General features: G+C 51.7%; 1 protein-coding gene across 1 annotated transcript; it reads right to left on the bottom strand.

Annotated features, from left to right (window-relative positions):
• Positions 1–3,942: 3,942 nt before the first annotated feature.
• ADRB3 (adrenoceptor beta 3) lies at positions 3,943–6,451 on the bottom strand. Its single transcript, XM_042933869.1, has 3 exons — positions 5,278–6,451; positions 4,426–4,565; positions 3,943–4,327 (listed from the first exon to the last, which is right to left on the bottom strand). Exons 1-2 carry the CDS (start codon positions 6,449–6,451, stop codon positions 4,543–4,545), a joined length of 1,197 nt encoding a protein of 398 aa, XP_042789803.1. The 3' UTR covers positions 3,943–4,327; positions 4,426–4,542.
• Between the last annotated feature and the right edge of the window lie 7,447 nt (positions 6,452–13,898).

Raw genomic sequence — 13,898 nt, 5'->3', positions numbered from 1 at the left:
TTCTGGTTTCTCGTGGCCTTGTTCTAATGAACCTTTGCTATAATGTACCATAAAGCCCTGACATCCAGAAGTGCTCTGTGTTCTAAACTTCTGTCCCTCCTTAAAATTTAGCTCATCACTGGGGTGCCTGGGTGACTCCATCAGTTGAACATCCAGCCCTTGATTTTGGCTCAGGTCGTGATCTCAGGGTCGTGGCATCAAGCCCCTCATTGGGCTCCGTGCTGAGTGTGAGCCTGCTCAGGATCCTCTCTCTCTCTCTCTCTCTCTCTCTCTCTCTCCATCTGCCCCTCTCCTCCCTCCTCTCTTTCTAAAATTAAAGAAAAAAAATTAGCTCATTACAAATGCTGTGTGGGAAATGGAAGGGTGAGCCAAACTAGGACCGAAACGTCAGACACAGGCCAGATGAGAGTCTAAGTGTGAAAAAGGAGCCAGAGGGGGAGATGTGCATGTGACATGGATATGAAACCAGGGGCATCAATCCGAGGCACGGATGAACCTGCAGAAGAAAGATGAGGTGGGACGTGGCCACCCTGGCCAAAGACAAGTCCAAGATCTAGGCTGTCTACGGAGGCAGGACCATCCGCAAATCAAAACCCCGGAGGCCTGGGACTAGTCCTCGCTGCCTACTCCAATGACTCCACTTACACTGGAGGAGTCCTTCGGTTTCCAAAGGTTTTCCTTCGGTTTCCTGCTTTATATGTCACCTCTTAGTTGGTCTTCAAAACCAGTCTGCGTGGGCTGAGTAGAACAATAATAGAATTCCATTCGACTCACAGGCAAACAAAACGTCAGAGATACAAGTAACCTGCTCGGTGTCACATAACTGATTATCAGTGTGTGTGGAGGGGAGGAAAATGAAATTTAGAGTCTCGTAGGCTGGGTTAGAACCTATCTGATTTCGGGGCACCTGGGTGACTCAGTCGGTTAGGCATCCAACTCTTGATTTCAGTGCAGGTCATGATCTCATGGTCCGTGAGTTCGAGCCCCATGCCAGGCTCTGTGCTGACAGTGCGGAGTCTGCTTGGGATTCTCTCCCTCTCTCTCAGTCCCCACACCCCCTCCACACACACACTTCAAAATAAATAAATAACTTTAAAAAAAGAAGAAGAAAAGAAGATATTTGGTTTCTATGAGGCTCTACTGTTTGTTTGGTATCACTTCACCTACCATTTGCAGATCGCCTCTTACAGCGTTGGCTTATTGACTGATGCTCACTCAGTAAATGACCATTTCCTTCCTCCTCCCTTTCTTGCTTCTCCAGCTCCAAGTTTGGTGCTCATTACACTACCAGTGTTGCCTTTTCTGACTAAAGTGATCTTGGCTACTCACAGTTCACCTCTCTAGAAGTCAGTTTCTTCACCCGCTTTATCAAAGGGTTGGACTAAATCATTCGCAAGGTCTCTTCCAGCCCTGATAGTCTGTGGCCTTCTGAACACTGCCTTCCTGCCGCAGGTCCCAACGGACCCACCCTGCGAAGCCCACACCTGTTGGACCTGCCATCGCCATCAGGTGGCGCCCAGCACCGTTTACGCCTTGGGTGGAGGAAAGTCTGAAGCTTCGATGCTCGACCTCAGCCAGCACAGAGCTTTAGGAGAGCTAGCCCTAGAGAGGAGAGAAAGTAAACCTGTCTCCATTTACTTTATAGATGAGGAAATGGAGGAAAGCGTTTTGCTTTTCCTTCGTATCATAATAGGACGAGCTAGGAAAGATTAGATGGCCTCCTGGAGTTCCTGCTAATTTAACTGAGTTGCCTCAACCCATTGTCCCGTAGTGGACCACATCCAGGGCTTTTTTGCACAGCGTCGGGGAGGGCATTAGCTGTGCTCCCCATTGCAGGTTCCCGCTCCTCTGGAGAGACACGCAAACACAAATATATGCACGCAGCCAGGAAGCATGAGAGGGAGCCCAGATGATTGGGTTTTAGGATCAAAACACAAAGGAGCATGATTTCCATGGCCTTCACCTATGCCCCCAGAATGAAAGGAGCAAGGCTGCTCCCAGTTTGTAAGAGCTTGAGGAATGGAGCTGGTGGGGATTGATAGCCCCGTGACTGCCCGTGACAACCACAGCCTGCGCTGACCATTGTTCCCCAGAAGAATCTACCACGGGGAGCCTCCCAGGAAAGCCTGCTCTCCACCTCCTCCTTACCCTGATTCTGCCTGCTCCTTCGCGGCTCCACCTGAAGCAGAAGGTCAAGTCACCTCTGGACTAGCCAGTCACTCCTCATCCGGTCTCTGCCAAGTTCCACCCCCTTCGCGCTGTCATCTCTGTGCATGCCCAGCTCCTGCTAACAGGTTCTAGGAAGGCCAGGGGTCCACAGGCTCGCTCGGTCTCATCGGTCTGTAAGTCTTCACCTCTCTAGCTTCAGAGGATGGTTGTTTGCTCAGGCCCCGTTAGCAAAAGCAGCCTGCTCAGCATCCAAGATGTAAATCTCCCCCAGCCTGACACCTGGCCACAAGTTGCCAGAGAGACGACCAGAATGGCTGACTCTCCATCTGTCAGATGCACTGGTGACAATTTGCAGATGGAGTCCACAGCCCAGTGCAAGTCTAAACACTCTAAAGGAGCCTGACAGCTGGCACATGGGTGTGTGTCGAGCAAGACTCACGCAGTAAGGGCTCTTGGATAACGTTCAAGGACATTTCTCCAAGCCAGAGCCCCACTCTCTGCCCCCCTCCCAAAAATCATCCTTCTTCCCTGCCCAGGAATGACTGGACAACTTTCCTCAGTGATGTTGCAAAAATATCCAGAGATGGAGAGAGGAGGCCCTCTTACTTATCCCAGGCCAAAGCAAGACTTCTTTCTCCACTAAGCATTCAAAAGTTGAGTCCTTGCCAAGAAACCTCCCACACACCTCGGACCCCAGAGATCTCACACTGCTCTGGATTCAAAAGGAGAAAGTCATCTTTGGTATGCAAACATCCTGAGAAATAAAACATGGGCTCCTGGGGAAAAGGGAGCCGCATAGCCCAGGTCAAACTCACAGGGAACACCCATATGTGGAAATCCACTGGGCTTATCCTCAGGACAGATCAAAATTTCATAACTCCAGAGCCCCCAAACCCACCTTGTGCACCGCACACCGCTGTCGCACAGCACATTAAATATTTGATGATTTCCTGGTCATCCTGTACCTCAGCCTGGGCAATCGTCTCTGCTTATGGAGTTTAAGTAAGAACTCGCAAAATGATTCAGTGGTTGCCACAGAAATTTCCTTTCCATAGGAAACTGCTGATAAGGTTCATAAGAATTGAAATAAGGAAAAAACTTTATCAACTGGCTCAAACTTGGGACTCCAGTTTTACTTCAAGAGGATAACATTGATTTCTGCAGCCCAGGAAAGGTAGAGGTTATGGAAAGGAAGCATCAGAATACATTTGTAACCAAAGACATTTGCCCAACACAGACAACACTCTGGGCCTCCAGACACACATACACGTACAACACTAGACAAAACTGGTTCCCGCGGGCAATGGGATCTTAGGAATTCACTGCTGGCTTATAGCATGGGAGCTGACATATGCCCATAGACCCTGATCCTGAGCACAGCAAACTCTGTCCTCCTATGAGCACTACACTCAAGTCTTTGGGTAGCATGGCTTTGCTACCCACTTGCAACTGGGTTCCATGAATTTTGGAAAGGTGGAGATACAGGAGTGTCAAAGGCTTAAACTCACTCCCCTTTACCCAAACAGACTTCTCATTTTTTGTTTCATGAGGATTAGGAAGAAAGGGGCAAGGACTAGTCCTAATTTACTGCATCTGTCAAAAGCCAGCTCTAAGAAGGGTGTAAGTGGATTATGGGGGTGGTGCGGGATGGAGAAAAGAAGGCAATGGAGGAATCGCATTCAGTAATATTTATTCATTTGATGCTAAAAGGAAAAGAAGGGATCTGTTCTAATGGTTCGGCCTCCTATGAATCCCGGAGCCATCACCCCCCCCCACCCCCCTCCAAAGAAAAACCCTGAAGAAGTCCTTCCGGCACTGCTGTGAGGTAGATCAGAGCTGTCCTGTGTCCAAAGTGGGGGAGGCCGGTGCTTAGAGATCCGTAGCGATGTGTCAGGGACAAAACCCCAAAGCTGCACCTTTGCTAGCTTCCTGCTCCCAGCTTAGGCCACAGAGCAAGCAGCGAGCGTGGGGAGCACTGAGTGGTCTGTCAGGTCTAGGCAGCAGGAGGGATGGAAGGAGGAGTGCTGTCTCTGCCCTAAGCACACAGCACAGAAGTGAGCAAGGTGACAGGTGTCCCACCAAAGCTAGTCCGGCTGCTCCAGGCTGCTGGATACTTCAGCTGCTGAGGTAGTGGTGAAGTTCAGGGCTTAGAAAAGTTCTCTCAGAAAGAGAGAGGCAGAGAGGATAGTGAAAACCCACCTGCTAAAGATTTTCCCTCCCCAGTCGGCCCCCCTCCCCACCCCAAGGCCAAGTCACCAGTTTCTGGAGGTCAGAGATTTCCAGCTGGGAAACTCCACAGGGCTCATTCTAAACAGAGGCCAGAGGCTTTCCAAAAGTTCTGGATGAACAGAGTTGTTTCTTGTCGTTCAGGACCTAAGAAATTCCCCCAGGAAGCCCTGAAAAATGGAGATAATATATCTTGGGGTGAGGGGCACAGGGTGGGAACAGAAGCACTAAAGAGCAGGGGTGAAAGTCAGGGACCCTGGGAAGAATATGTATGTAATCACACAAAAGCATCCGGGCTCCACCCAGCCACAAAATACCCACCCCCATCTCCAGCCCTGTTCCTGCCACGGAGAAGAACTGGGGCTCACAGATTCCCCTACTCCTGTTTACCCTTCATAGCCGAAGTAGAGTCTCACCTCCACAGCCATCAAACCTTTCAAAGAAACCACAGCTGAGGCTAAGGGCCGGGGTGCGGGCGGGGGGGGGGGGGGGTGCTCTATTCTTCTCCGCAAGTCAAAGCCAGCCCAAGTGCAGGCAAGAAATATGCGAGGCCAAAGAACTGGGCTAGAAAATCTAGAGCTGACCAGGCAGGCCCACGGTAAAGCCGCACTTCCTGGCCACACTTCCCGCACTGGGTCCTGGGGTGAAGAACAATCCTCCGCCTTTCTTTGCTTCAACCCTGGGGCAGGTGGGTGGGATGCTGGAGAAAAAGGTGACCTGGGTTCCCTTTTGGTTCCGTCCTCCTTGTCCCCCTTCTTTCGCTGCAGAGACCTCCCCAACCCCACCTTCTCCTCCCGAACCCCAAACTCTGAGAAATGGCCACATGAGACACCGAATGCTTCCAGATCCTGAGCCGCCAACCCCTTCGCTTCGGTTACCTACCCGACTCTGCGGGCCTGGTCAGCGCCGCAGGGGCATCCGAGGTTTCTCCAGCCCGGGAGGCTGCTGCGTGGCGCTCCTCCCGCCGGGAGCGGCACAGCAGGCGGCGAAAGGCGCTGCGAAAGTCGGGGCTGCGGCAGTAGATGAGCGGGTTAAAGGCGGAGTTGGCATAGCCTAGCCAGTTAAGGGCCAGGAAAGCCGGGCTGGGAACCAGAGAGGGGCCCCCGAGGGCGCGCACCACGTTGGCCACAAAGAAGGGCAACCAGCAGAGAGAGAAGGTCCCCATGATGAGACCCAAGGTGCGCAGGGCTCGGTGTTCCCGGAGAGGCAGAAGGCGCGCGGGCCGCCGACCGTAGGAGGGCACCCCTGCGGGAGAAGCGCACGGCCCCGCCGGGGCGGGGGACAGAGAGCGAGACGCGGCCGGCGGAGACTCCCCTGGTGGGAAGCGGCCCAGCTCTCCGCGCAGCAGGCGCAGCTGGCGCGTAGCCACGACGAAAACGCGCGCGTAGACGAAGAGCATCACAAAGAGCGGAAGGTAGAAGGAGACGGAGGAGGAGAGCAGCGCGTAGGGTATGTTGGAGGCGAAAGCGCAGCAGTGCGGATTGGAGTGGCAGCGCTGCGCCTCGGCGTCGGCTCCCACGCGCCACCATTTGCTCATGATAGGCGCAAACGACACCGCCGCTGACACGACCCACACCAGTACCACGGCTGCCCGGGCGCGCCGTTTGGTGACCAGGGCGCCGTAGCGCAGCGGGTTCGTCACTGCCAGGTAGCGGTCCACGGCCAGGGCGCACAGGGTTTCAATGCTGGCCGTCACACACAGCACGTCCACTGAGGTCCACAGCTCGCAACCAGTGGCGCCCAGGGGCCAGTGGCCGGTCAGCGCCAGGGTGGCCCCCAGCGGCACTACCAGGAGTCCCACCACCAGGTCTGCTGTGGCCAGCGAGGTCACGAACACGTTGGTCATGGTCTGGAGTCTCGGCGTCCGAGCGATGGCCACGATGACCAGCAGGTTGCCTCCCACGGTGGCCAGCACGGCCAGCGCCAACAGCGCCCCCGCCAATGCCACCGCCCACGGCACCCCCGGCAGCCCACTCGTGTTGGCAGTATTGGGCGTCAGGGTGGGGGCATCCGGCCATGAAGCCAGAGAGCCGTTCCCGTGAGGCCACGGAGCCATTCCCGCGGCGTGCGTGGGGCGGGAGGGAAAGAGAGAAGGGGTCTCCCAGCTCACCCGGCTCGGGGGCGGGGACAGCGGGGCGTGGGAGCGATTTCCCGGGCCTGGGCCATTTTCCCTAGTTGACCGGGGCAAGAACGCTCAACCTCCCCCCCTCCCCACTACCCGCCCCGGTGCCACTGCTTGGGGTGGGGAGGAGTGGAGGCCCTTAAAGGGGCAGCGGCCAACAGTCTCTATGCTGGGCGCCAGGAAGGGAATTGGAGGGAGGGGAGAGAAATGAGATGGATGTCTGAGTTTTCTTGTAACCTTATCTGGAGTGCCAACACCCGGACTTCTCTGCCACCATGTGCCCACTCCTGCCGTGACCACCGCAGGCACTCAGCGCAACACTCCGTCGGCACTGATTGCCTGGAACGCCGCACCAATTTCCCCGGAAGGTCCTGCAGCTTCGCTAGCAGAAAGGTCATGAAGACATCACCACCACCGCCTTACCTTGTCAGAGGAAAAGGGAACCCTCCCAGGGCCAGCAAAATGATCCCCACTAGCACCGCACCTACTTGAGGGTCCTTCTCTAAAATATTGTAAGTCAAAGTATCTTCTCTCTTTTCCCAAGACTTCGCGCCAATGAGACTTGGCCCCTTTCCCTTCTATTTCATTCACCTGCCCTGCCCCTCCAGTTCTCCGTTGTCTTGTTGCTGTTCTTTTCAGTTAGCAGGGAAATTTGATGTTTTCCTGGAGTCTTTATACTTGCCTGCTCATTTGAATTTTGATTAGGCTTCACACAGCCTAAGATGCTGAAAGTTTCCATCTCTCCATCTTCCCCATTGTCCCTTGCTGCTTCCACACACCTTTCCACCTAGCGAATTTCTAGATGGGTCCCTGCTTTTAAAATTTCTTTAAAATTGGGGGCACCCAGGTGGCTCAGTCGGGTAAGCATGGGACTTCGGCTCAGGTCACGATCTCAAGGTTGGTGAGTTTGAGCCCTGCCTTGGGCTCTGTGCAGACAGCTCAGAGCCTGGAGCCCTGCTTTGGATTCTGTGTCTCCCTCTCTCTCTGGCCCTCCCCTGCTCTCTCGCTCTCTCTCTCTCTCTCTCAAAAATAAACATTAAAAAAAATTAAAAATTACCTTTATTTTTTAATGTTTATTTATTTATTTTGGGAGAGCGAGTGAATCCCAAGCCCGCTCCGTACTGTCAGGCGCCCCGACATAACACCTTTATTAAATCCTATCACAACCTGATCCTGGAGCAGTCTTGCTTCCACCCGGGGTAACAACGGGACAAAAGGGGAAAAAATGATCATGGAAAATGCCTCCGGGGCCATACCCTCACATGTCTCTTTTGAACAGCTCTATATTTCAAAAGAACGCTGTATGGTCTAAGCAATCCCTCTGGGAGGCTGAGCCCGGGGTTGGGAGTAAGAAAGACTGGAGGGGACGTGAGGGCCTAAAATTATCCTTGAGGAGAAAGAACCAGTTTTGCCTCCCAGGGACCCAGCAGCTCACCCACAAGCAGGGTTTGTCAGTGGCCCCCAAGCAAATGCCTTCCACGCCCATGCAGTACCCCAAGCCTTTGGACCCCAAGTACCTTTGGATCCAAGGAAATGCCCACTAGGTGGAGGTGGAAAGCCTATCCTCTGCCCTCCACCCCCCAGTCCTGCCCAAGTGGGCAGGCCCTACTTGGCCTTGAGTCTTGGCTGTGCCCTCTTGCTGATCATCAGGATGTCCACTTCCCAGTTGGGTTTTGCAACACCCCAGAGTGTTGCCAGTTATCTCAAAGGGGTGTCGTAAGATTCTCAAAGAGTAATCTCTAAAACAAATACATATCATTCAGCAATTTTTTTCCAGGACATCAGTTGGGGGCCAGGGTGGGGGAAGGGGGCTAGGAAGTCAAGCAACTTCAAAGGCTGTCATTGCTTTAGGGGGTGACTTCTTTATTCCGAACAAGTGTGTAATAATGTTTACATTTTCCAAAAAGACAAGCTTTCCGAAGCCACATGAGTGTGCTTGAGTTTGGGGACTGATTAGGGCAATAACCAAAGAAAAGTGTGAGCAGAGAGATTCCAGGCCCTGTTAGTGAAGGCTTTTATGAGTAAGCAGGGCACTGCCGAAGCACCTGGCATGCTTCCCTCTACTCTGGCCCTTCCTGCTCTCATTCCTAGTCTGGCCTCCCCCTGCCCAAGAGGCTGACAGCCAGAAGGGCTCCTTCTTTTGCCACTTTGGTCCATGGGATTATTCTGTTTTTCTTGCTTTTGTGCTTTTCAACTTAATCTTTTTTGCGTTTATTTATTTTTGAGAAGAGAGAGGGAGGGAGGGCAAGGGACAGAGAGAGAGGGAGACAGAGGATCCAAAGCAGGTTCCACGATGACAGCAGAGAGCCCCTCTCGGGGCTCAGACTCTGGATCCACGAGCTCATGACCTGAGCCAAAGTCAGAGCTTAACCGACTGAGCCACTCAGGTGCCCCGGGTATGCATTCAACTTTATTCAACCATCAAAATATTCAAAATTCATGTAATAGAAAGTTCCCTTTATCCTGGTTTTCAGCACCCTCACAAGTACCCACCATTAGTCTCTTTTTATCCATCTAGTGATATGTTATATGTAAATAAATCAATACAAGTACATGTGCTTTTGTCCTTTCTTTTCTACACAAATGGCAGTAGGATATCCCCGCTATTCAGCACCCTGCTTTTTTTTTTAAGCTTTATTTATTTATTTACAGAGAGACAGAGACAGCGTGAGCAAGGGAGGGGCAGAGAGAGAGAGAATCCCAGACTGGCTCTGCACCATCAGCGCAGAGCCCGATGTGGGGCTCGAACCCATGAAACCATGAGTCTGATGCTTAACCGACTGAGCCACCCAGGTGCCCTGCACCTTGCTTATTTTAACTTAATGATGTATATTTGTAATCCTTCCATACCAATACATAATAGCTTCCCATTTTTAATATTCCATAATATAGCTATACCGTAACCTATGAAAACAATTGGCTACTGACGGACATCTAATTTACTTCCAATCTTTACTAAAAGATGATAGTGCAGTGAACAACTTGAAACATGTCATTTCACATGTGTGTAAGTATATTTATCGAATAAATTCCTGCAGGGGCGCCTGGGTGGCTCAGTTGGTTAACCATCCAACTTTGGCTCAGGTCATGATCTCACGGTTCACGAGTTCAAGCCCTGCGACAGGCTCTGTGCTGACAGCTCAGAGCCTGGCCTGCTTCAGATTCTCTCTCTCTCTCTCTCTCTCTGCCCCTCCTCTGCTTGTACTCTGTCTCTCTCTCAAAAATAAATAAATTAATTAAGAAAAGAATAAATTCCTGCAGGTAGAATTCCCGTATCATAATTTATAAATTTACATTTGCAATTTAGAATTTACTGCCAAATTACCCTCCCCAGGCAATGTACCCATGTATATACTCTTGCCATCATTTTTTTTTCTTGCCATCATTTTTGCTAGCCAGCTGGAGGTTGGAGGCAAGTGACCTGCTCCTCTGGGAAGTCGTCCTAATGACTGGCCCCAGGAGAATTAGTGCTGCCTGGTCTGTAAAGGTCATCCAAGTCTGGGCAGAAGCATACATTGCCCAGGGAGAGCCCTGGGCCCCCAAATGACCTTTGTTCTGTGCCCTTGGAAGCAGACAGTGAATGTGGGCTTCTTAATCTGCTGAATTCAGGCCCCCCGGGCTGCTGTTTATGTGTTGGGGGCTCCAAGGGTGAAAGTTATCCTGTTGTGTAAGAGGGCAGTTGTGTGATGGTCTGTGATTTAGAATATGCGGTCAGTAGAACCGGAAGAGGCAGATACTGCCTGGTGGGTAGAGATTCTAATAGTGGGAGAGGGAGTCTGTCCCTCCCTTGCTTTTGTGGTCAGTCTTATGTGCATCACAACTCTATGTGTGTGTGTGTGTGTGTGTGTGTGTGAGAGAGAGAGAGAGAGAGAGAGAGAGTAGAAAGAAGCCTAGGGGAGTTTAGGTGACTGAGAGCCTCATACCTCATCCAATGTGTTAGAGGTGTTATAGGCTATGATTTAGAATCTCTCCATCTTGCTTTAAAGTTCTTGGAAGGAACCACAAACTAGGTGGAAGTTTCTTCCCTCTCTTTACCCTGCCTATCTTCTCCAATTAGTCCAGGGGGATAAGATGGTGGTGACATAGAATCGGAGCTAAGGGGTCTTAAAGGTCAAATCTGACACCAACATTTTACAGAATTAAAAGGCCGAGGCCCAGAGGGGAAACTGAGTCTTGGCCATGATCATACAGTAAAGGTTCATTCCTGTCAGATGCACAGGCATCCAAGGAGCCGGATCGTTTTCCAGAGCACCTCCCCTCACTCCCACCAAGGCCCCAGAACAGACCACTGCCCTGCCTCTGGAACTGAAAAGAAGTCCCCAACCTAAGACTTTCCTTATATTCTACAACATGGCGTGGCCAACTCTACACCCATCTGATGTTTACCAAGGCAAGGAGCTTGAAGGGAGGCAGAGAAGGGGCCTCCATTCTTTGGAAACAAAAGGTCCTCTGGTGCCTAAGCGCTAGCCTGGGACAGACCTTATATAGGCAGAGAAAGGGTAGACATTCAGGGTTTTCTAACAGTGCCTTTTCTCTTTCTTCCTGGCCATCAACAGAAGAAGGGACCAGGACATATTTCTTTCCCTCCTGAAGTAGAAAAAGAAATATTTGTTTTAGTCTCCTTAAATAATCATGAAGGTCCTTGACTCTTGATAAAGCTGTCCCCCAGGGGCTGGGAAAGGTCACACACCCCACCTGCAGTGCAGACAAGACTTTCTTCGAGGATCAGTGAGGCACCACCACCCAGGGAGATGGGGTGAGATCAATCCATTGTGGGAGAGAGAGAGCAGGAGAGGCTGCCCACCAGCCCACAGATACATTTCTCTCCTGGCCTTCCAAGGCACCCCTGGATACCGCTTTGCCTGATTTCTTTGCACTTCCTTTCTCTATCAGGAGAAGGACTCAGCTTGGAAGAGGTCATATCTGCCATGCTTCTTGGATCTGTGGTCTCTCTCCTTACTCCTTGGGACGGAAAACTCAAACAAGGCTGGAGCATGTCTGGCTTAAGAGGCTAGTACTCAAGCTGAACATGCTCTAGACCCTTCTCTCACATCGACCCCCACTTTCCCCAAGGAAGCAGGTCCCGGGGAAAGGGTGGCTGGTGCCTGGAAGGAAAAGAAGCAACACAAGCAGGATAGTTTCTCCTCCAACAAAGAAACTAATGCCTCACATGATTCGACCCCTCCAGTTGAGCCGGGAACGAGGAGCTATCCTGGCTGGAAAGAGGAAGGAAGCCAAATCCCACAAATCCTTTTAGATTGCCAAAAGCCCATCACGGAAGAATCAAGTCTGGGGGTAGCCAAGATCCAGATGCCAGTGGAGAGGCTGTGGCAGGGGAGAAAGGAAAGTGTTTCTTGTTTTTGAAGAAGGCATGGATGGAGAAAACGGCACTTTTTTTTTTTTTTTTTTTTTTTTTTTTTTTAATCCCAAGAGGAGGCAAGACATTTTGTTTCTAGTCGGGAGGGGACTGTCTTCCCCTCTCATGATAAATGGGCAACAGGAGGAAAGGAGACATTCTCAGGCTTGTCATGCAGCTTGAGTCTTTGCAGGAGGACCTCGGTGGTGGAGGTGTGGCAGCCTGGTCTTCCAGCCTCTCAGTCACTGTTCGGCACACTTTCTCTTGTGCCAGTCCCCAGTGATAGACCGGTGACGAGGACCCATCCCCTGCCTGCGAGGTAGAGAGCTCCCAGCCCCAAAGAGGGAGCTGGGTTTCACTTTGCTCCCCCAAAGCCGTCCTGCCAGTGGTAGGCAGCTTTGGGCATAGACATTGGATAGGGTGGCTTTATCCCATTACAGAGAAAAGAAAGAAAGCAAGGAGGGCGTCTCTTGGGGACATCAAGGTGACATCTTAGAAGAGGGACCGCTGTACCTTCTACCCAGCCCCCCATGAGCAGACAAGTATTTTCCCACTGCTAGTAAGGTAGTTACACTTTAATCCTCTGCCTTCAATCCTGGGTCACACATGCTACCTCTCACATGCCTAAGCTTGACCCCAGCAGTCCTGGGCTTCTGTGAAAATATTGCTTCGTGGATGTTCCACAAGATATTAGCAGCGGGAGGAGGCTGGGATGATCACGTATATTTTCTAAATTGTGCTATTCAGATGAAGCAAGGAGATTGTTGAGGGTCACAAAGGAAACGGCACGGTGAGGCCAGGAAGAGAAGCCAGGTGACCTGGATCTCCAGCCTCTGACTTTGGCTGGCAGCTTGTCCTACCTTCTCTGCTGGAAAGGGGTTTGGGGTGTAGGGTAGGGGAGTGGAGGTGGAGGGAGGGCTGGAGACTGGAAGCAAGTCATTAACATTGACCTTCTCTGCTTCCTAGATTTTGAATTCGACCCTGATGCCCTGAAGGAGACGAAGGGGTTAATGCAGTGGTGAAGGAGGGTGGCCAAGGAGAGTGGATGAAGGAAAGGCAGGATTCTGAGCTGTGGCAAGTCAGGGTGGAGCTGGGCTCCTCCAGAGCAGGAAGGAGGGCTTTGTTTATAGGGGCACAGTTTATCGGTGAACCCCAAGTGAGGAGGTCTTGGAAGGGGTGGGGAACAGAGAGGCAAGGAGGAAAAGAATGTAAACAGTGCTAAGAATGTCAGCTCTCTCCTGGGAGGTGGGGGCAGTGGAAGACAGCCCTGGATTTCTAAAAAGGTCTTCCCTTTGTGGCATCTGGACCCCATTAAAATATTCTGAATGATGCCAAATGATTCCCAATGATGCTTCTGTGGGTCCCGGCGCCCTATCAGAACCACAGAGTACCGAGAAGAAATGGCATTATGAAGGAAAAGAGTCCTTGTTAGGAGCACGGGGCGGGGGGGAGGGCGGGGGGGGGGGGGGCGGAGCTCCTCCATTCCTTCATTCCCCTCTCAGGAAGGAGAAGGAGGAGCCAATGGGCCAATTGGAATCCATTTCATGTGGCGCCATGATTAGGATCCAGGGACAAAAAGGAGCCATCGTTCTTGAAAACCAGTTGGAGAGCTTTGGGTGAACACACATCCTGGAAGCTGAGACACGCTGATGTGCCTACCCAGAAAGGCAGAAACTGAAATGGGAGAGCTCTCCCAGATAGGCACATGCACAGATGGACACAAGTGTAACATGCACACAACACACACACGTGCAGATAAGTACACCCCATCTTCAGAGTCACACACACTTGGAGGTACGTGCACACAACCTACAGAGACTGAGATACTGAGATATCCCCCAAAGAGAGTCATCACATCCATATGCATACTCATGTGCAACCAGCCGAAGTCCACCCACTTGTAGATGCAAACCACACCCCCACCCCGAAGCCCAGACTTTGTACGCCACACGGGCATGCTCCATCTGTTGCGCTGGGAAGGAAACCGCAAACCGCATTGCTACAAAAAGCTCCAAGCCCAGCGCA

This window comes from Panthera leo, chromosome B1, assembly GCF_018350215.1.
Source record: "Panthera leo isolate Ple1 chromosome B1, P.leo_Ple1_pat1.1, whole genome shotgun sequence".
Classification (NCBI taxonomy): domain Eukaryota; kingdom Metazoa; phylum Chordata; class Mammalia; order Carnivora; family Felidae; genus Panthera; species Panthera leo.
Note: the sequence above shows the minus strand (reverse complement) of the source record. Positions and strands in the feature narration are given on the sequence as shown.

What these genes read in the sequence shown, in the direction of transcription:
- ADRB3 (XM_042933869.1), bottom strand. Translation starts at nt 6,451, where the DNA reads ATGGCTCCGTGGCCTCACGGGAACGGCTCTCTGGCTTCATGGCCGGAT. An exon ending in GACCAGGCCCGCAGAGTCGG is followed by an intron (nt 4,566 to 5,277) that starts GTAGGTAACCGA and finishes TCCATTTTTCAG; the next exon opens with GGCTTCCTGGGGGAATTTCT.